The 23,528-nt window shown below is 42.1% G+C and overlaps 1 protein-coding gene across 2 annotated transcripts in view; it reads left to right on the top strand.

Annotated features, from left to right (window-relative positions):
* The window catches only part of zgc:113516 (uncharacterized protein LOC541449 homolog), a 42,355-nt gene that overhangs the window by 5,583 nt on the left and 13,244 nt on the right, over positions 1-23,528 (top strand). For both annotated transcript variants that reach the window (XM_035790618.2, XM_052465458.1), the window contains exons 3-6: positions 5,242-5,382; positions 14,115-14,263; positions 15,465-15,548; positions 16,112-16,272. In XM_035790618.2, the coding sequence (XP_035646511.1) occupies positions 5,242-5,382; positions 14,115-14,263; positions 15,465-15,548; positions 16,112-16,272 (535 nt within the window). The remainder of the gene's footprint in view (positions 1-5,241; positions 5,383-14,114; positions 14,264-15,464; positions 15,549-16,111; positions 16,273-23,528) is intronic.

Raw genomic sequence — 23,528 nt, 5'->3', positions numbered from 1 at the left:
AACATAACTGACAGATTGAAAAGAAGGAAGCTTTTACAGAATACACATATTCCAAATCATGCATCCTGTTTCCAACAAGTCACTAAAGTAATACTGCAAAGAAATGTGTCAAAGCAATTAACTCTTTCTCCTTAATACAAAGTGTTTTTTAAAAATCCAATACAACACATCACTGAGTACCACTCTCCATTATTTTCATGCATAGTGGTGGCTGCATCGTGTTATGGATATGCTTGTAATCGTTAAGGACTGGGTAGTTTTTCAGGATAAAGAATTAACAGAATGGGCCTCCCGAGTGGTGCAGCGGTCTAAGGCACTGCATTGCAGTAATTAAGGCGTCACTACAGACCTGGGTTCGTTCCCAGGCTGTGTCACAACTGGCCGTGACTGGGAGTCCCGTAGGGTGGCGCACAATTGGTCCAGCGTCATCCGGGTTAGTGGAGGGTTTGGCTGGGGGGGCCTTCACTTGGCTCATTGCGCTCTAGTGACTCCTTGTGGTGGGCCAGGCGCCTGCAGGATGACTTCGGTCGTCATTTGAACGGTGTTTCCTCTAACACATTGGTGCAACTGGTTTCAGGGTTAAGCGGCGGGTGTTAAGAAGCAGGGTTTGGTGGGTCATGTTTGGGGAACACATTCCTGAGCCCGTTGGGGAGTTGCAGCGATGAGATCGCAATTGGATATCACGAAATTGGGAAGAAAGGGGGGGTTAAATATATATATATATATATATATATATATATATATATATATATATATATTATATATTATATAATTAAAATAAATGGAATACAGCTAACCACAGGCAAAATCCTATAGGATTCAGGGTTCAGTCTGCTTTCTATCAGGCACTGGGAGATGAATTCACCTTTCAGCAGGACAATAACCTTTGGCCAAGAATGTGTGCGCTCGGTGTAAGGCTCCTAAACACCTGCCCAGAGATAAGCTACACCCCTTAACCGTTCCACAACGGCCATGGTCGCAAATGTCGATCGATTTCCTACACCGATCTCCCCCATCCCAGGGAAACACCATGATCCTGGTTGTTGTGGATAGTTTCTCTAAGTCCTGCCATCTCCTTCCTCTGCCCGGTCTCCCTACAGCCCTACAGACTGTGGAGGCCTTGTTTATGCACGTCTTCCGGCACTACGGGGTGCCTGAGGATATAGAGTCTGATCGGGGTCCCCAGTTCACTTCGAGGGTCTGGAGGGCCTCGATCAGCCTTACCTCGGGTTTTCACCCCGAGAGTATCGGGCTGGTGGAGAGAGTTAACCAGGATGTGGGTAGGTTTCTGAGGTCTCATTGCCAGGACCGGCCGGGGGAGTGGGCGGCATTTGTGCCCTGGGCAGAGATGGCCCAGAACTCGCTCCGCCACTCCTCCACTAACCTCTCCCCCTTCCAGTGCGTACTGGGGTATCAGCCGGTTCTGTCTCCTTGGTATCAGAGTCAGACCGAGGCACATGTTTACTGGTGCGCGTCGGGTTTTGTACCCATTGGTTTATTCTTTATTCCGTTGGTTTTGAAATTAAACTGCTCCAGCTATTACCTAGTTCTGCTCTCCTGCGTCTGACTTCACTGCCACCAGTTACGCACCCCATTACAACTGGGAGGAAGTAACCAAGGTATTTATTGGAACACAGGGAAGATGGAGTGCAGGCCAGGGGAAGCTCGGACGGGTTGCAGGAAACCAGGTGCTGAGGCTGGAGCGAGAGGTGTTGGGACAGGGTAAGCAGGTCCAGAGGGTAATCCAAGGAAGCAGTAGAGTGGGGAATCCAGGGCAGAGTAGCAGGATGAGGAGAAGTGGGACCGGAGACAGGGACCAGAGTCAGGGGGGGCAGAACTGTAGCGGGAGAGGAAAACCGTGTCAGACAAGGAAAACAGGCACAACAGGATAACAGGCTCTAAATAGTAACAAACGGCTAGAAACGTAGACTGACTGAGCAGATATTACGATCTGGCAGTGTGGAGGTGGAAGAACTGAGTATTTGTGGAGGTCTTGATTATGAAACAGGTTGCAGCTGGTGGGGATCTGCTCTGACTCCAGCACACCTGTCTCCGCCCACACAATCACACACACAGAGAGAGGGAGAGGGAGAGAGAGCACTGGGGGAGTAGCGGCAGGTCAAAGAGACACAGGATGAGCAGTCGAGGGCATGGCGGGAGCAGATGTAACACAATGAACACAATTGCATTTTAAATGCACAGAGATACCATGATGAGATCCTGAGGTTCACTGTCGTGCCATTCATCCACCACCATGACCTCATGTTTCCACATGATAATGATCTGTACACAATTGGCGGAAGCTGAAAACGTCCCAGTTCTTCCATGGCCTGTGTACTCACCAGACATGTCACCCATTGACATGTCACCCAGTTTCCTTGAGTTGCTCTGGATCGACGTGTACGACAGCGTGTTCCAGTTATCGCCAATATCCAGCAACTTCGCATTAAAGAGGAGTGGGACAACAATTCACAGGCCTCGATCATCAGCCTGATCAACTCTATGCGAAGGAAATGTGTCGTGCTGCACACTACAGCAGATACTGACAGGTTTTCTGATCCACGCCGCTACCCTTTTAGGTACAGTATCTGTGACCAACAGACGCATATCTGTATTCCCAGTTACGTGAAATCCAAAGTTTAGGGCTTCACGAATGTATTTCAATTGACTAATTACCTTATATGGACTGTAACGGTTAATCAGTCAAATCTTAGAAATGGTTGCATATTGCGCTTATATTTTTGTCCAGTGAATGTAAATGGAATATTTCATTTTCAATAATAAGCAAACATTTCTAAAAACACTTTATCATTGTGGGGTGTTGTGTGTGTATATGGGTGAGAAAAACAAATATTTAATTCATTTGGATTTCAGGCTGTAACACAACAAACTTGAGAATAAGTCAAGGGGTACGACTAGTTTCTGAAGGCACTGTAGTTCCAATGCAAATGTTCTATCTCTCAGCGAAGTGTCTTATGTCTTGAGCGTCAAATATCTTGATAAAAAGCATCAGGTGGGATTTAATCAATACACAAATTCGAATATAGTTTTATATATATCTGAAATGACTTAGTTTTTCGTGAATTTGATTATATATCATCTTGAAGTCTAGTCAAGAGATTATGGTACATGAACCTGGGAGTATGACGTAGGAACGCGTCATTAGGGTGCAGTAGCAGTTTCAATCCAGTGGATCTCACATTGGATCTGAAAGTGAATCATAAAAGTGGAGCATGGGAATGGAGGAATGAGAGGGTTATCCATCCATGTGTCTGGTGGGTGGGTCATGGCAGTACTCTGTTTTTTAGGAGTATCAGAGGAGAGGATGGGGTCGCTGAGCTATCAGAGAACAAAACCGATTCTTAGAGGGTTTTCTTTACAGTAGCACCTGCTGGCTGGCTGTGTTTGTTTGTTTTTTACTTTATGTAAGTCTCTCAGAGTGTGAGTTTGGGGCGCTGATTTAGATTTGGGTCTGGATAATGATTTCTCAGTGGATACCAGAGTAAAGAGTATGTTTGTTGGACTCAAAACTGTACTAATACCAACCAAACAATTACAGTCAAAATTCTGTCTATGACCTTCAACCTTCTGACTTACTTTTACCAACCTCATTAAATATGCTCACTCTTCAATTCACTACCTCTCATGTGTGCAAATCAGTTATATACTGTATATTGTGCTTGTATTTAATTATATATATTATGCCTATTATTTAATGTAAATCAGTTTCCTTAGATTTACTCCCAGGATACATTTCCTTTGATCCCCTGAACCAGTTTCCTTAGGTTCTCTAAACCAGCTTACTTAGGTTTTACTCCCATTGATCAATTTTAGATTCCTTAGGTTCTACACGTGATTGACTTAGAATACGTGGACAACTACAAATACCTAGGTGTCTGGTTAGACTGTAAACTCCCCTTCCAGACCCACATCAAACATCTCCATTCCAAAGTTAAATCTAGAATTGGCTTACTATTTCGCAACAAAGCATCCTTCACTCATGCTGCCAAACATACCCTTGTAAAACTGACCATCCTACCAATCCTCGACTTTGGCGATGTCATTTACAAAATAGCCTCCAATACCCTACTCAACAAATTGGATGCAGTCTATCACAGTGCAATCCGTTTTGTCACCAAAGCCCCACATACTACCCACCATTGTGACCTGTACGCTCTCGTTGGCTGGCCCTCGCTTCATACTCGTCGCCAAACCCACTGGCTCCATGTCATCTACAAGACCCTGCTAGGTAAAGTCCCCCCTTATCTCAGCTCGCTGGTCACCATAGCATCACCCACCTGTAGCACACGCTCCAGCAGGTATATCTCTCTGGTCACCCCCAAAACCAATTACTTCTTTGGTCGCCTCTCCTTCCATTTCTCTGCTGCAAATGACTGGAACGAACTACAAAAATGTCTGAAACTGGAAACACTTATCTCCTTCACTAGCTTTAAGCACCAACTGTCAGAGCAGCTCACATATTACTGCACCTGTACATAGCCCACCTATAATTTAGCCCAAACAACTACCTCTTTCCCTACTGAATTTTTTAAATTTATTTATTTATTTTTCTCCTTTGCACCCCATTATTTTTATTTCTACTTTGCACATTCTTCCACTGCAAATCTACCATTCCAGTGTTTTACTTGCTATATTGTATTTACTTTGCCACCATGGCCTTTTTTTTGCCTTTACCTCCCTCATCTCACCTCATTTGCTCACATCGTATATAGACTTGTTTCTACTGTATTATTGACTGTATGTTTGTTTTACTCCATGTGTAACTCTGTGTCGTTGTATATGTCGAACTGCTTTGCTTTATCTTGGCCAGGTCGCAATTGTAAATGAGAACTTGTTCTCAACTAGCCTCCCTGGTTAAATAAAGGTGAAATAAATCAAATACAAATTGTAGGTCAACTCTGAATCAATTTACTTAAATCCTACTGTTCACCGGCCAGATTAATCATGACAGGAACATAGTTCTGCCAAATTGAACCCCAAAATGTTGTGGATGAGGAGGACAAGAGATCTTTCACCATTAAGACTCGGCTGGAAAACATACAGCACCGCACAGAGATGTTTGAATAAGGTCTCTTACCTTCTGTGGGCGGAGGGCTGACTGGGTTCAAGCCAAGTGAAACGGGTCAAGAAGTCAAGTCGGTTTTTGTGTGCAATATCTTGGCTCAGTCTCATTTGTAGTTATGTTATACAATTATACATTTTTTCCCCCCCCTTCTGTAGATTGATTGCGACAGAAATGGGAAAAATCCACTCGATCAAACTTGAATCGGACATCCCTGTGGAGAATATTCTGTGGAAGAAGATGGCCCAGTTTCTCAAACTTGTCCATAATGCTCTGAGCAACACAACAGCACCACATAGGTGAGTTAACACAACCCTATCTACTTAGAAACGTAGACATTTTATTGTTTGTTAAATGTTTTTTGTAAACCAAAGATTTGTAATAGTCGTTCACTTTCCTCTACCTTTATGAGTTGTATTGATGGTGCAGTCTAACTCATTTAGCCAGTCGTTAATGTTGCTATTATGCTGCTTTCATAACCAAGTGGGAAGGTGGTATTTACCATATACAGCTGGGAAAAATCCTGTTGAATGTCCCTCCAACTGGTAATTACAATTGGTAAATAAGTCTATCATACCTGAGCTCCGATTTATCCTACATTCTGAACTCTTGACATCACATATTATGGAAATACCTTCGATAACAGCATTTTCGGCAGTTAAATGCAACAACAAAACACTATTTATAAAAGGCAATCTATTAATATGGTTTTTAAACACTATCATTTGTTTGTGAGCTTAATGTGTACTTTTAGATTAGGGTTGACACAGCTTGTTTGCCATCAGCCAATTTGTGTTTCTCAATTGGTTCAAAGCATGTGAATGCATTCAACTCGTATTGTAAGCACTATGCAGAAATCGCTCAGCCATATCCTGGTTGCTAAAATTCTAATAGTTCGCCTAATTTCAGTTTGTATGACAAAACAAGCAGTCATTGTGTAGAGAATCATTGTACCGTCTAAACCGGTGTGGAAACATATTTTCCATAACCAAAAAGATTTATATTTCAGCTGTTGTACAACCAAAGTAAAAGACTCAAAAACAAAACTACAGAAAGGGAAGCATAGAAATGGCATACATAGAACAGATCTACCGCTTCTTGGACTTGCTTTCAATGAAATTACTAGCTTCCTTCTTTGTTATGAATGCAGCATTAGTTCACTCTCTCTTGCTATGTGGGGACACCAAGATGAGAAGAAGTGATTGGCCAATTGAGGAGGTAGGGGAGTAGCGACTGTGGTAATACCATTGTGCTATCTTAGCCAGGGTCACAGGGTGAAAAGTGAGATGGAACTTCCAGACACTACAAATAAAAGCAGACATTGGCTCGGTTTCCTTGAAACGCTCTCTACCTTATCAGTCAAATGTGCTGCATTGTTTACGTTAGCTAAGAGGGGTCGGAAGTCCATGCAAACTCGAGTCAAACTCGAGTCCCAAAGTACTGGGTCTGCTTTAGTTTTTCAGATTGAAAGAATATCACCACACTAGTCAAGTATGTTCTTTCTGTTTTTTTTGTGTTTTGGGGGGGGGAGAGGGAAAGGCAATTAGCTGTGGAGTGGGTCATCCATTTAACATAGAAGTACGATGGGGAGATTGGGATCCCTATGATAAGATAGAAGCAGCTTTCTGCATACATATGAGATGTAGTCAGCGTGTCTCTAGTAGTCTTTTTAACATTGCTATGACAAGACACAGACAACTAACAACTCACTTATATGGGATGTGGGATATGTAGCATCCCATATAAGTTCTATTTTAAATAAAGAGAGTCACACACGCTTGATATAAACTTCCAGTAATTTATCGGGTAAACCACCAACGTTTTGGCATCACTGTGCCTTCCTCAGGGGAACGTCGCGAATGCTTGAGCCAGGTTATGTAGACAAACAGTGCAATTAGTGCCACCAATGACAATAGTGAGGAGGCGTGTCATACTGGTGGTCTACAAGCATGGCCACAGTATTGGGGATAGCTTAGTGAGATCTGACCTGCCCCCTGAGCCCACTTTGACACTCCTGACACCCATTCCAAATGGGAACTATGAATGTTGCTCATGCACCCAGTGCAGTAGCACCACATAAACGTCCTTCTTCAGACACCCACATACAGGTCAAAAAATCTCTGCTCGGGGTATCATCTCATGCAAGGCAAAGGGAGACATTTTGGAGCTAACCATTCTATCTCCTCCCTCAAATACACAGGTATTGAGCAATGGTTACCCAGACTACCTGCATTGCCCCCCCCCCCCCCTCTCTTTTACACCGCTGCTACTCTCTGTTATCATCTAATCATAGTCACTTTAATAACTCTACCTACATGTACATATTACCTCAATTACCTCGACTAACCAGCGCCCCCGCACATTGACCCTGTATATAGCCTCGCTGTTGTTATTTTACTGCTGCTCTTTAACTACTTGTTACTTTTATTTCTTATTCAATTTTTTTCAACTGCATTGTTGGTTAGGTGCTTGTCAGTAAGCATTTCACTGTAAGGTCTACACCTGTTGTATTCGGTGCATGTGACTAATACTATTTGATTTGATTTGTTACTCTACCTAGGAGAGGAGGTAACATCGAGACCCCACTACTACACAGGGAGGCCTACAGGATATCCTGTCTAAAAACACTGACCCCTAGTGGTATTGACGTTGATCTCAAGCCCTTCTTATGAACATTTCCCCTTCTTATAAATTAATACATTCTTTCTACAGCCTATCAGCGTGCTTATTATGCATTATGGTTGAACCAAAAGATGACATGTAACAAAAATGAAATGTAATGGAAGCAAATAAATATATATGAAATCAAATTCAACAATAATGTATGTTGATGCTAATATGATGTACAATATCTAATTATGTTGCCACATGATAACGATAGCCTAATATATTCAACATGCTGTAAACTATTGTCTTGTAACGGTTTCACTCAATTCATTCTCATCAACCGAGTAACTATGACACACCCCCTCACTATTGTCATTGGTTGCACTACTTGCACTGTTTGTCGAACTTAACCTGGCTCAAGCATTCACAACGTTCCTCTGAAGACGGCACAGCGATGCCGAAACGTCGGTGGTTTACCCAAAGAAATGACAGGAAGTTTATATATAGCGTGCGACTCTCTATTTATTTTTGATAGCTTACAGTTTACTCGTCGTTAGTCAACACCTCTGCTCAAAATCATTTCTCTGGGTGTGCGCCAGCTCACGCTTTTCCTTAGACGTATACATGATGTGGCATGACACAGGTCGTGGTATTTGCAATATGATAATGGGCGTATAAGCAAACCATTTTCAAGAATCTTAGAAGTAACCAAGATGATGTTAAACCCAAGTATGTATAGGCAATTGCTAACCTGTAGGCAATTTCATTACAGGAAGGGCGTTATTCATTGTGCAGAGCGTACACCCGCTTTAACCACAGTTGCACCGCATTCGGACGTCCAATAGATGGAGCTATATTGTGATACATTTTTAAACCTGGATCAGCCGACCCACAGTTAAGTCTCTAAATGAAATTCATAGGACAAAAAAAGAGCAAATAGAAAGGCAGAAAGGCTCCTCTAAAAGGTTGAACATTGTCTCCAGACATTTGGTTGCACAGGAGGTTGGTGGCACCTTAATTGGGGAGAACGGGCTCGTGGAAATGTAGAGGTGGAATGGTATCAAATACATCAGACACACGGTTTCCATGTGTCTGATGCCAATACATTTACACCGTTTCAGGCATTATTATGAGCCGCCCTCCCCTCAGCAGCCTCCACTGTTTGGATGTCTAGATCAATATTTAAATGTACGTTTATTCACTACATGACCAAAAGTATGTGGACACGCTCGTCGAACATCTCATTCCAAAGTCATGGGCATTAATATGGAGTTTGTCCCCCCTTTGCTGCTATAACAGCCTCCTCTTCTCGGAAGGCTTTCCATTAGATGTTGGAACATTGCTGCGGGGACTTGCTACCATTCAGCCACAAGAGAAATAGTGAGGTTGGGCACGGATGTTGGCCGATTAGGCCTGGCTCGAAGTTGGAGTTACATTTAATTTCAAAGGTGTTCGATGGGGTAGAGGTCAGGGCTCTGTGCAGGCCAGTCAAGTTCTTCCACACCGATCTCAACAAACTATTTCTGTATTGACCTCGCTTTGTGCACTGGGGCTTTGTCATACTGAAACAGGACATTTCTTTCCCCAAACTGTTTCCACAAAGTAGGAAGTACAGAATCGTCATCATTAAGATTTCCCTTCACTGGAACTAAGGAGCTTAGCCCAAACCATGAAAAACAGCCTGAGACCATTATTCCTCCTCCACCAAACTTTACAGTTGGCACTACGCATCCGCCAAACCCAGATTTGTCCATCGGACTGCCAGATGGTGAAATGTGATTCATCATTCAGGAGAGCATGTTTCCACTGCTCCAGAGTCCAATGCGAGCTTTACACCACTCTTGGCATTGCGCATGGTGATGTTAGGCTGTTCGGCCAGGGAAAACCATTTCATTAAGTTTCCGACAAACAATTATTTTGCTGACATTGCTACCAGAAGCAGTTTGTAACTCGGTAGTGAGTGTTCCAACCGAGGGTCGGCCATTTTGACACACTACGAGCTTCAGCACTCTGCAGTCCCATTCTGTGAAGTTGTGGGGCCTATTACTTTGAGGCTGAGCCGTTATTGCTACTATAGACATTTTCACTTCACAGCAACAGCACTTACTGGGGCTGCTCTAGCAGGGGCTACTCAGTGCCACGTGGAAAGTCACTGAGCTGAATCCACTCATTTGAAGGGGTGGTCCACATGCTTTTGTATACATAGTGCATGACATAATCAAATATGGGTGATTTCTGTGCCGAACAAATTAGTTTATATTTTTCACATCTCTCAATCTATTGGCTCTTACATGTCAATCGTCCATAAAATATACATTTCAAATTATTGCTTTGAATGTTTGTTTGTAATGTGGTTTTGTGTGTGATTTAAAAGGAGCCACAGAGGGAGAGGTTGAGAACCGGACAACACACAAAAGCATCAGAGAGACTTTTGTACTTGGGGAATGTAAAAGTGCTTCCGAGGAAACGGAGGTAGACGGGGAGCAGGAAGAGGCTGCACCTGCAGAAGAGCCCCCTCAGTCAGTGTCAGACAGTCACCCGCTGGGGTGGGAGGCAGAGGAGAGGAAGGAGAGGAGAGAACAGGAGAGGAGATACATCTGTGGGGTTGAGGAGCGGGGGGGGCAGAACAGGAGAAGAGTGGGGGAGGAGAGAACAGGACGGAGCAGGACAGAGAGAGAACATGAGAGGAGAGGAAAGGAGAGATACAGCTGCACTACAGTTCCCGAGGAGAGTGGCGAAGCCGAAGAGAGCAGCCTCCTGCTCTGCTCAAAGCCCTCCTGCTAATTCTTCCATTTAACACTCAACACAAACCACACAATACTGCCATAATCACTGCTGCTCCACTGGAGCTGGTAATCAGCTGTAAATAAGGCGCATTGATAACGAGCCGCCAGAAGAGGAAATTCCTCTAATTACTGTAGCTAGCTCTCTAGAAACTTCACTGAAAGAAATGAGAGGAGTGGGAGCCGGGAGACTAGCAGCATACTTCACGACCGCCTGCATCTGAAAGGCAGAGGAGTTGGGCAAGAGAAGGGGGGAGTTCAAGATAGCAGAGTGGTGTAGCGATGTAAAATGTTTGGGAGCTTGTTTTTGTAGTTTGAATTTATTTTCAAGATAGAATAATTGATCGGAATTAATCCAGTTTTCTTTTTTTACCATGGATTCTGCCTTTGAACAAACATTTGTTTTCTTCTGTACTGTTATTCTGCAAACAGAATAAAAAATGAGTTTGCGTTTTGAAAGAGATATGGAATTTGCAAACCGCATTTAATAGGACATATTTGAATGAATATTGATATACAAATAAATTGCCTATCAAGAGCTAATATATGAATGAAATACTAATATCATACTGTTTTATTTAACTAGGCAAGTCAGTTAAGAACTAATTCTTATTTATTATGACAGCCTACCAGGGAGTGGGTTAACTGCCTTGTTCAGGAGCAGAATGACAGATTTTTACCTTGTCAGCTCAGGGATGTGATCCAGCAACCTTTCGGTTACTGGCCCAACGCTCTAACCAATAGGCTACCTCCCACCCCCTGTACTAGACTATTTTTAAGAGTTTAAGAAAAAACTGGGTTATTCTAAAATTGCAAGAACACATGTTGTAAGAACAAAACTGTGTTACAGTGTAGGCTATATCCCAGAAATACAGATAACAATTTTGACTGAATAGGGCCCAAAGCCTTTATGAGTGATGAGCAAAGTGTCCATTCGCAACTACAATGAAAAAATGATTCAACGGAGCTCAACAAGATATTCGTCCATCCAAATGAGTGATTGTGGGTCTGAGAAAATAGTGCAGGGTCTGTAGGAGGGGAAAAGAGCTCTGTCATGGCTGTAAACAACGGCCTCCGTCTCTGCTTTAATTGTACGTTCCTAACAGACCCCACTAAATTATGTCGACAACTGTGTATAATAACACCACAACTGTTTGTCCCTTTGCATAAATAAGTATAACAGTGTTTAAATGACTTCCTTGGATTTTTTTTCCCCCTTTGGCGATTGAAAAGAGACACACCAAAAAAAATATTTTGAACGGCACAACGCTTACGCAGCGTTTCCCAGGTGCATTTTCGAGTGGCGTCTGTGAAAATAAGACCTTTGTTGATTGATAGAGCTTTCCCAAGAAGGAAAAACAAAACATTGTGACCTCTCCGGATGATATGTTGTGCTGTCTAGTGTCATAAACAACTTGTTTCGATGTAAACGCATGCAGGCCTGGAGAATGCATCTACAGGTTGGCGAACTACTACATTAAGTCATTCTCCCCCAGGTAGAATAAAAGACAGGGCCAGACATTTTCCTCTTCTAGTCTTCCTTCAAGTCTTTGCAGCCACAGGAAGTAATGGACTTTATTTGTCTCTGTATCTACTGATAGATTAATGGCCGACATGGACTTGATGTGACGCGACAACTTGAAACGTGGAAATAAGTCTAATATAGAATATTTTTCTTTTAAAATGTCTGTATTCAGTCAGTGGTCAAGTCTCTTGAAGGCACTGAGCCCTGCACGTGTACTATATACTGTTCACTGTTTCAAGATTGCGCGCCAAACCCAACAATGCAGTATTCAATATCATCGTAGCACTAAAAATAACAGAAGGTAGAACAAAAACAATAAGAATAACACAAGAAAGTAAGAAGCTATATACAGCGTCAGTTCCAGTACCATATTAACAATGTGCTGGAATGCTGGAGTGGTAGAGGTAGATATGTATAGGGGTAGGGTGACTAGGCATCTGGATCATGATAAACAGAGTGGCAGCAGCATAAATGAAGATTTGTGTGTGAGTGTGAGTGTGTGTGTGTGTGTGTGTGTGTGTGTGTGTGTGTGTGTGTGTGTGTGTGTGTGTGTGTGTGTGTGTGTGTGTGTGTGTGTGTGTGTGTGTGTGTGTGTGTGTGTGTATGCGGGTGTGTCGTCTGCATTAATGTGTGTGCATGTTATGTGTGTGTTGGAGTGTCAGTGTGTGTGAGTGTGTAGAGTCCTGTGAGTGTGTAGAGTTCCGTGAGTGTGCATAGAGACAGTGCAATTTTTTTTTATACAGTATAAAGGTCAACTCAGATAGTCCATGTAGCCATTATGTCAGCTACAGTATTTAGCAGAATTATGGCTTGGGAATATAAACTGTTCGGGAGCAGACTTGATGCACAGGTACCGCTTGCTCTGCGGAAGCAGAGAGAACAGTCTAATGGCTTGGGTGGCTGGAATCTTTAAACAATTTTCCGGGCCTTCCATTCACACCACCTGATATAGAAGTGGTAGGGAGATCGGCCCCAGTGATGTCCGCACCACCATCTGTAGCACCATGCGATCGAGGGCGGTGCTGCTGCCATAACAAGCAGTGATGCAGCCAATCAAAATGCTCTCAGTGCTGCAGCTGTATAACTTTTTGAGGATTTGAGGGCCCATGGCAAACCTTTTCAACCTCTCGACTTGTGTGAGTAGACCATTTTAAGTCCTTAGTGATTTGGACACAGAGGAACTTGAAGCTCCCCTCCATTGCAGCCCCATCGATGTGGATGGGGGGTATGCTCGCCCCCTGTTTCCTGTAGTCCACGATCAGCTCCTTGGTTTCACTGATGTTGAGGGAGAGTTTGTTGTCCCACCACCACACTGCCAGGTCACTGACCTCCTTCCTGTAGACTGTCTAATCATTGTCGGTGATCAGGCCTGCCACCGTTGTGTCCGTCAGCAAACTTGATGATGGTGTTGGAGTCGTACGTGGCCACACAGTCGTGGGTGAACAGGGAGTACAGGAGGGGACTAAGCACACACCCCAGTGGGGCCCATGTGTTGAGGGGCAGCGTGGAAGTTCAGTCCAGCTGATCAGCACATGCTCTGAGAATGCGCCCAGGAATATTGTCTGGCTCCGAAGCAGCGAACCTTCACTCTGTGGACAACGTTGCCGATGCATTTCCTTATGAAGCCAGTGACGGAGGAGATTAGCTCGTCAATGTTATCGGCGGAGTCTCGGAACATATTCCAGTTGGCGCTAGCAAAGCAGTCCTGTAGCATAATCTCTGATTTTGATTATATTTCTCAACGGGGTGAGTCAAAGGTACTTCTTGTTTGAGCTTCTGCTTGTAAACAGGGAGGCAGGAATACCTATTCATGATCTGATTTGCCGAATGGCAGATGAGAGAGAGTAACAGTGTTTTAGGACTTTATCGCCCCTAATGGCGAAGGAGATGTGCTGGAAGTTTGGCATCACATGTCTTAATGACGCAGAATTAAAATAGCCGGTGACAAGAAAGGCTACAGCACATGAATCTTTAGTACATTATAATATACATTATACCTTCCTTCATCTGTGTTAAAACAGCATGTGTAATAGCATGACATACATTTGAATGTGATGATACTTTCAGTGCCTGCAATGAGTAACTGTTATTTTTATTGATTTTTTTGCCCACATAGTTCCAAGCTGCTGCAAGAGATCCCTAGCATCGAAACCCTGTCAGATGAAATGGAGACGCTGAAAAGACACCTCTCTCAGATCGGCTCACCAACCGTGCTGTGTCACAACGACCTCCTGACTAAGAATATAATCTACGACAACAAAGAGGGTGGGTGAGGGTGTATGATGCGTTTTAGTGCCTGGAATTTAAATTGCAACACTGACATTGAAAGCGATCCAAGCGAGTTCATTTTGTACAGTAGTTAAAAAGGCAACGCGGCGTGAAGTATAACTGGATTCATTAGAATTCAACTGATTATAGGTATAGCATTTGTTCTGCCAATCTGGTGCAATAGACCATCAGTGTCGGTAAGAATACAAGATTGCCATATTTTAGACTCAATAACTCTGATGTCCCTTCGATTTCACTTATTTCCATAAAGTGGTCTGATTGTAGGACATGTTCCACTTTAAAACATTGACAAAATGTGGTTCACAAAACAGTCTTGATCTATCCCACAGCTTTCCTTTATGTTGCTATGCATACGAAACCTATACCCTATTCCCTTAATCCTCTTTTCATTTTTCTTGCGGCATTGTTATGATGCATGTAAGGCACACGATTATGATAAGGAAATGATTCATGTTTCTCTGAATCTTGTCAGGGACTTTATAGTTGCAACTGTAAAACACAAACTAAAAGCCTATGATACTGGAACATAATCTAATAATTTCATTGTATCTAATTGAGGAAATTTAGCATTGACTTTTGGGTGTTGACTAAGGTGCGGCAGGTAGCCTTGAGGTTAGGCTCAAAAGGTTGGTGGTTCAAATCTCACAGCCGACAAGTTGAAGAAACTGCCGCTATGCCCTTGAGCAAGGCACTTAAACCCAATTGCTCCAGGGGCGCTGGACAATGGTGACCCTGGCCATGAACCCACTTCATCCGGGTGTCTCAGGGAGAGTTTGGATTCGCAAGAAGCACATTAACCATTACAAACTTGGAATGATGAACACGTGTACAAGTGTGTAACACGACAAATATAAGCACCCCCAAAATTACTATTTGTTGAAGCTTTCAGAAGCACAGTATCAATTATAGCAACATGAATAGAGTACAGACTTGGGTTTCAAATACTTGAAGTCTGCCTGGTGGGTGGAGTTGACAGTTTTGGGACTTTGATTTATTAAGCCAGGCAAGCGACAACAGGCCCAGGTAAGGTATTTGAATGTATTTTTTTTACAAGTATTTGAAACCCAGATCTGGATTCAAATACGTCTATTACTGAAGTGCCAAAGAACAGTTTACTAATGTGCATGTGTGTCATGGTAATAAGCTGCATTAACCCTACATTAATCTCCTCCTTTAGGCATGGTGAGATTCATTGACTATGAGTATGCTGATTTTAACTACCAGGCCTTCGACATAGGCAACCATTTCAATGAGTTTGCAGGTACGTTACTTCAGTTTATAATTCATATGGCGTGGCCCCTGATCCGTGACTGGTTGTTTTATTTCTGTGTATCTCGGAGGAACTTGAGACTTATTTTCATTACCTGGACCGGGTTAACTGCATAGTTTAATGCCAAAAGTGTAAACTGCAAAATCACATAAGTAAGTCAACTTTTTGACAGGTGTAGTGGCTATTGTTATTTGTCGCTAGGCTTTCTCTCACAGACGGGGAATCAGAGAGAACTTGAAATGTTTTTATTTAAATGTATTTCAATATTTAATTTTGCCTTCAACATTGAACTTGTACTAACCAAGCTCATTAAATGGACATTACACTTTCAAAGTTTGTTTTCAGACCTCTAAAGAAGTATTTTTTCAGATCTCTAAGTCTAATGTCAAGATACAACCCCTGCCCATCTACAGTATATGCCTCCACCCCAAATGTATAGAAAAGATAAACTGACAAGATACATTTATGAGTAAAATGTCCCTTTAAGGCTGTGTAATCAAACCCTATGGTTTGACAAGTTCTCATTAATCTGTGTGTTTGATCCATCCCCCAAGGTACGAGTGACACTGACTACAGCCTGTATCCCAGACCTGAACTGCAGAGGGACTGGTTGACTGCTTACCTTGAGAGCTACAAGCACAGTGTGGGGCTGGAGGCCACAGTTACAGAACTAGAGGTTCAGAAGCTCTACGTTCAAGTCTGCAAGTTCTCACTGGTGAGAGTCAAAGGCACAGCACCCATTATCCGGCATTGATATCTACTTTCTAAGTACTACAAGTAGTAGTTTGTGCAGGGGAGCCTGAATTTCACTATAGTTCAAAATTCAAACTAAAATCTAACTATGTCCGTTTACGGGTCCAGATTCCCAAAAACCAAAGTATGATCGTCCTACCACTCTGTGCGCTTTGACAGACTCTATCGGAGTTGATTTGAAACCACTGCAAGAAACAAAATGACAGACAGCAGCCGAGATATATTTTTTTTTACAACCACAATTTCCAGTCGTTGGAGGCTCGAGTGGAGCTGGACTAGACTAATGCTGCTTTCATAACTCGACACAATATGCAAGATTGTCTTGGTAATCTTTGGGGTAGTGTCGATGTCTCTCAAAATAGCCTAGAAATGATGAGAAGGCATTTTCTTTTCCTCTAAACGTGGAGGGAGGAAGAAAAAATTATGGCCTGGAAATGAATAAGAGCAGCGATAACATCTTGTTGATTGAAATCAGATTTCTGTGACAAACCAAGAACTCTGGATTGATGAAGTGGGAGAAGTCACTCACTCACTGACAACAAATGGCTGTGTCAAGTTTCCAGTCCAAGTAATTTACAAGTCTGGCGTGGAGATGGTGGTTATGCTTGTTGATCAAAACAATCACGAGAAAAAACGTTTGGCGTAGCTGGTTTTCATTTAAAGGCCCAGTGCAGTCAAAAACGTGATTTTCTTTTAGGGAGTTTCTATATATTTCCACACTATGAGGTTGGAATAATACTGTGACATTTTGAAAGTTATGATAATAACCTTATAGTTTAAGAACTGTTTGAAAAGGCCGCCTGTTATTTCAGCCTGTTGTGTTGGGATTGAGTTTTGGCATTCCTGACAACATCACCAGGCGTTATAAGTTAATAATACCAATAACATAGAGAGTTTCAAACCTGTCTGTTTTCAGCTAGTTTTCAGGTTACAAATCCCTCCCTTTAGACTCATCCAATTAGACGCCTCTTTCAGACCACACCCAGACAGTCCGAAAAACATTTTTGCTTGAGATATTGCTCTTTGCTAAGAAGCAATTAGTTTTTGTACCATTTTGATTTTAAACAACAGTAAGGTACTTAATTGTTAACCAGAATGTTTTTGATTTTGAGACCAAAAATTGGACCTTTTAAATCTGATTTCAAGATATGACTAGAAAAATCCCAATATCCCTCCTATACTAAGGTCTTTAGTTATTTGACAGGCTGTTTGTAGTTTGCCAGTATTTTTAGAGTGCAATGCCAGTTAATCGGAAACCCTACAGGTCCACTGAAAGGAAGCGTATTTTGTCCATGGCATTTCCATGTAAAGGAAATGAGAGCATATCAAATTGGGTGTCAAATAAAGAGTTTATATTTTTGGAAAATGAAGGCATAGATACATTTTTTCAACCGTTTTCCATCTTAAAAATCAGCCATAATGGAGGGACATCACAAAATGTATTTGCCCAAAACACAAAAACAAAAACATTGTTCCACAATTTCCAAATAAGTACAATGCACTCGCAAAGTATTCAGACCCCTTGACTTTTTCCAAATTTTGTTATGTTAGAGCCTTACTCTGAAATGGATTAAATTGTTTTTTTCCCCTCGTCAATCGACACACAATAATCCATAATGACAAAGCAAAAACAGGTGTTAAGAAACAAATGCACATTTATTAAAAATAAAAAACTTAAATATAACATTTACACAAGTATTCAGACCCTTTACGCAGTAATTTGATGAAGCACCTTTGGCAGCGATTAAAGCCTTGAGTCTTCTTGGGTATGATGCTACAAGCTTAGCACATTTGCATTTGGAGAGTTTATCCCATTCTTCTCTGCAGATCCTATCAAGCTCTGTCAGGTTGGATGGGGAGCTTCGCTACACAGCTATTTTCAGGTCTCTCCAGAGATGTTTGAATGGGTTCAAGTCTAGCCTCTGGCTGGGCCACTCAAGGACATTCAGAGACTTGCACCAAAGCAACTCCTGTATTGTCTTGGCTGTGTGCTCAGGGTTGTTGTCCTGTTGGAAGGTGAACATTCTCCCCGGTCTGAGGTCCTGGGCGCTCTGGAGCAGGTTTTCATGAAGGATCTCTCTGTACTTGGCTTCGTTCATCTTTCCCTCAATCCTGACTCGTCTCCAGTTCCTGTCGTTGAAAAACATCCCCACAGCATGATGCTGCTGCCACCATGCTTCACCGTAGGGATAGTACCAGGTTTCCTCCAGACGTGACGCTTGGCAGTCAGGCCAAAGAGTTCAATCTTGGTTTCATCAGACCAGTGAATCTTGTTTCCCATAGTCAGAGTCCTTGAGGTGTCTTTTAGCAAACTCCAAGTGGGCGGTCAAGTGCCTTTAACTGAAAAGTGGCTTCTGTCTGGCCACAATAAAGGCCTGATTGATGGAGTGCTGCAGAGATGGTTGTTCTTCTGGAAGGTTCCCATCTCCACAGAGGAACTCTGGAGCCCTGTCAGAGTAACCACTGGGTTCTTGGTCATCTCCCTGACCAAGAACTGCCCTTCTCCCCCGATTGGTCAGTTTGGCCAGGCGGCCAGCTCTAGGAAGAGTCTCGGTGGTTCCAAACTTCTTACATTTACCCACTGTGTTCTTGGGAACCTTCAATGCCACAGAAATGTTTTGGTACCCTTCCCCAGATACTGTGCCTCGATACAATCCTATCTCGGAGCTCTATGGACAATTCCTTCGACCTCATGGCTTGGTTTTTGTTCTGACATGCTCTGTCAACTGTGTAACCTTATTTAGACAGGTGTGTGCCTTTCCAAATCATGACCAATCAATTGAATTTACCACAGGAGGACTCCAATCAAGTTGTAGAAACATGTCAAGGATGATCAATGGAAATAGGATGCATGATTTTTATTTTATTTTATTAATTTTAGAATAAGGCCGTAACGTAACAACATTTGGAAAAAAGTCAAAGGGTATGAAAACTTTCTGAATGCACTGTATGATTTTATGATGTTCATAGCATATTTTCCTTTTAGGTTAAACAGAATATTCCATTTATGTTCATAGCATATTTTCCTTAGGTTAAACAGAATATTCCATTTATGTTCATAGCATATTTTCCTTAGGTTAAACAGAATATTCCATTGATGTTCATAGCATATTTTCCTTAGGTTAAACAGAATATTCCATTGATGTTCATAGCATATTTTCCTTAGGTTAAACAGAATATTCCATTGATGTTCATAGCATATTTTCCTTAGGTTAAACAGAATATTCCATTGATGTTCATAGCATATTTTCCTTAGGTTAAACAGAATATTCCATTGATGTTCATAGCATATTTTCCTTAGGTTAAACAGAATATTCCATTGGTGTTCATGCAATATACATTGTCTTGGAGGTCCTCCAAGAACATTTAGAGGTTTACTTAAATTCTCAGCATGCAAATTTGTAGCTCCTTAAAGCAGATTGGAATCCATACCCATTGTTTGTCTTTAATTTAATGGAAATGTGCATTTGATATATCTTAATTTCATTCATAGAACATTGAACAGCATTTCATCTTGGACGGAACAATATTTTTAATATACAAAATATATTTTTGAGTACTGTAATGTTGACCATCTGCACATGTGGGGTTTGAAACTCAAATGTTTGGTTTCTAAGACAGGTCTTCTATCCTCTGCGCCACCAGTGAGAATCTCTTCCTTCTTTTTCTTCAGTAAACAGCCATGGCGGTATGGTCAATCGGGAATTCCATGCTTCCTTTTTAGTCTTTTAACCCAAGTACTGGTAACTGGGTTATTCCCCATCATTTCACCTATCCTCTTTAAATGCTGCATACTTCTTGGCCCTTATTTACAAGGTATCCAAGACTATGAGTGCTGATTTAGGATCACTTTTCTTATGGGAAATAAGACAGAAGGGACCATATCAAGAACCTCAACGTAGGAATTATATTGGGTGTGTTTAAAAAAAAAAAAAAAAAAAAGTTAAACAGATATTTTTACACAATTTCCCTTTTTTAACAAATATTTTTTATAAACATGGATAAAATATTATGGAATTGAACCTGCAGTCTTCAGCTCTGAAGTCAGATCATTAACCCTCTTCGCCACCAAGGGATGTCACAGAAGAGGTGTGTAACAGCAGTAGTTATATAGGATGCGCCTTGACTAGAATACAGTACATACAGGTGAATACAGTACATAAATACATAGGGCAGTCTCTAACGTGCAGGGTAGAGAACCGGGTGATAGCCGGCTAGTACCAGTGACTAAGGTTCAGGGCAAGGTACTGGGCGGATGTTGGCTTGTGGTGACAAATTAACAGTCTGATGGCCTATTTTTTAGTCTCTCAGTCCCAGCTTTGATGCACCTGTACTGTTTCCACCTTCTAGATGGTAGCGGGGTGAACAGAGTTCCTTGATAATCTTCTTGGCCTTCCTGTGACACCGGGTGCTGTAGATGGAAAGCAAGGCCGTTTTGGTAATATAGGCTACAGGATAGATAGGCTGTGTGAATACAGCCGTACACACAGCTGTCTTACCAAAATAATGCAAACTATATGCTGAAAGTAGTAGCCTAGTTATTAGCCCCCCAGCCATGTATATTTCTATGGGCACAAGCACTGTTCATCACATATATTGTTCACAACCCTCTTGTTGGCAGAGAGAACTTTTCGCAGGTTTTAAAGCTTATTTCTTGCAATTCTACACATTTTGTCATGAGGTACAGAGACAATTTTGCAGTTTTCAAGCAATTTTTCAAGCAATTCTATACATTTTTCCATGTCTAAAGTGCATTCATGTGATATTTGAGTGACTCAAATGTTACAACAAAATCTATGCGCTAAAAAACATTCGCTGACATTTCAAAATAGCTCTTCAAGGCAAGGTTTCCCTAACTCCGTCCTCCGGCCCCCCCGAATTCACATTTGGGGTTTTGCCCTATGTCAAGTTGGTATAAAGTGATCAGGAGACAGGCGCAGGAATGCGTAATAGGGTTTTTTATTTACCCAAATTACAGCGTGCCATGTAAAGGCACGGGGGACGAAACCCAAACAAAAGAGCAAGGAGTACCTCAAATAAGTACACAAGCGCACAATATTATCACATTGGACGAGACCCGTAATCATCTGCGCAATACAAGCACCACGAGAGTCAAAACAAGGCACAGGTCGTCACAGGCACAACAGACATTGGAACAATAATCGACAGCCCAATGCTGAACCAAAGGGCACACTTATACAATTACAATCAGTGGGAATGGTGACCAGGTGTGGGTAATGACACAGTTCCGGAGGGATCCGTGTCACCCTAGTACTACACCTTGATTGATTCAACTAATCAAAGCTTGATGATTAGTTGGTTATTTTAATCAGCTGTGTAGTGCTAGAGTAAAAACCAAAACGTGCACCCGGTGGGGCCTGAGGACCGATTTTTTGGAAACCTTACTCTAAGGTATGAAATAACTGACATGACAAGAGGATTCTACTAGTGCATTCTATTATTACAACTTTCAAGAGTAAGTTGTAAGCCTGACTGAGTCTCCCCCCAAAAAATAAATGTGGGAATAAGTTTGAGAACCACTGGCTTAGAATAACGACACAACTGCGAATGCGATCGAATGAATGTGAACCGAACAGAACAGCGGTACCAAGTAGGCCTAGTAAAACAAAATATCAGATTGATAAAGGCTTGACACAATCAATATTTAGGCTAGTTCCATTAACAGTCAACAAACAGTCAACAAAAGGCGAATGGAGATCCAAATGACCACTGCTAAAGTGAGATGCAGCCATGCACTACTGGCTCGTCAAACAAATAGGCATACAAGTCCACTTCAAACATGGGAAACCATGCAGCAACACGTTGGAATATGAGGGCTTTGTGATGGCCACTCCAATACCTTGACATTGTTGTCCTTAAGCCATCTTGACACAACTTTGGAAGGATGGTTGGGATGGTGTTCTTCGGGTTGCAAGCCTCCCCCTTTTTCCTCAAAACATAACGATGGTCATTATTGCCAAACAGTTCTATTTTTGTTTCATCAGACCAGAGGACATTTCTCCAAAAAGTACGATCTTTGTCCCCATGTGCAGTTGCAAACTGTAGTCTGTCTTTTTTATGGCGGTTTTGGAGCAGTGGCTTCTTCCTGGCTGAGCGGCCTTTCAAGTTATGTCGATATAGGACTCGTTTTACTGTGCATATAGATACTTTTGTACCTGTTTCCTCCAGCATCTTCACAAGGTCCTTTGCTGATGTTCTGGGATCGATTTGCACCTTTCGCACCAAAGTACGTTCATCTCCAGGAGATAGAATTTGTCTCCTTCCTGAGCGGTATGACGGCTACATGGTCCAATGATGTTTTTACTTGCGTACTATTGTTTGTACAGATGAACGTGGTACATTCAGGCATTTGGAAATTGCTCCCAAGGATGAACCAGACTTGTGGAGGTCTACAATTTTATTTCTGAAGTCTTGGCTGATTTATTTTGATTTTCCCATGATGTCAAGCAAAGAGGCACTGAGTTTAAAGGTAGACTTTCAAATACATTCACAGATACACCTCCAATTGACTCACATGATGTCAATTAGTCTATCAGCAGCTTCTAAAGCCATTACATAATTTTCTGGAATTTTCCAAGCTATTTAAACTTCTGACCCACTGGAATTGTGATACAGTGAATTATAAGTGAAATAATCTATCTGTAAACAATTGTTGGAAAAATTACACAAAGTAGATGTCCTAACCGACTTGCCAAAACTATAGTTTGTTAACAAGAAATATGTGGAGTGTTTGAAAAACAGTTTTATTGACTCCAACCTAAGTGTATGTAAACTTCCGACTTCAACTGTAGCTATACCTAGGGATGCCATTTAGGTTCTTGCATTGGAATTATATTGAATTCTGCAGTAACCAAGTATTTCAGCCACTCTTCCTATGAACCAGTTGCTATTAAATTACAATTTTTGGACAGAAAACCTGCGGCTAGGGTAGGATTCTAGGCTAACCTGGGTCCAAGATTGTCAGGAACAGTCGGAGGCGGAGGGGGCTGTGGAGCCATTATTGGCGGCGCTTTTGGTTTGGTGGGTTGGCTCTGCACTGGGACCTAGCTGGAGCTCGGCAAAATCATTGCTGCAGGTTTTGGCAGCAGCCTCTGTGGTTTGATGCCGCTTATCGCTTTCCTTCAGTGATGTAAAGTTCTTAAGTAAAAATACTATAAGTACTACTTATGTAGTTTTTGGGGATATCTGTACTTTACT

This window comes from Oncorhynchus keta, chromosome 17, assembly GCF_023373465.1.
Source record: "Oncorhynchus keta strain PuntledgeMale-10-30-2019 chromosome 17, Oket_V2, whole genome shotgun sequence".
Classification (NCBI taxonomy): Eukaryota; Metazoa; Chordata; class Actinopteri; order Salmoniformes; family Salmonidae; genus Oncorhynchus; species Oncorhynchus keta.
This window is presented reverse-complemented; position numbering and strand designations above follow the sequence as displayed.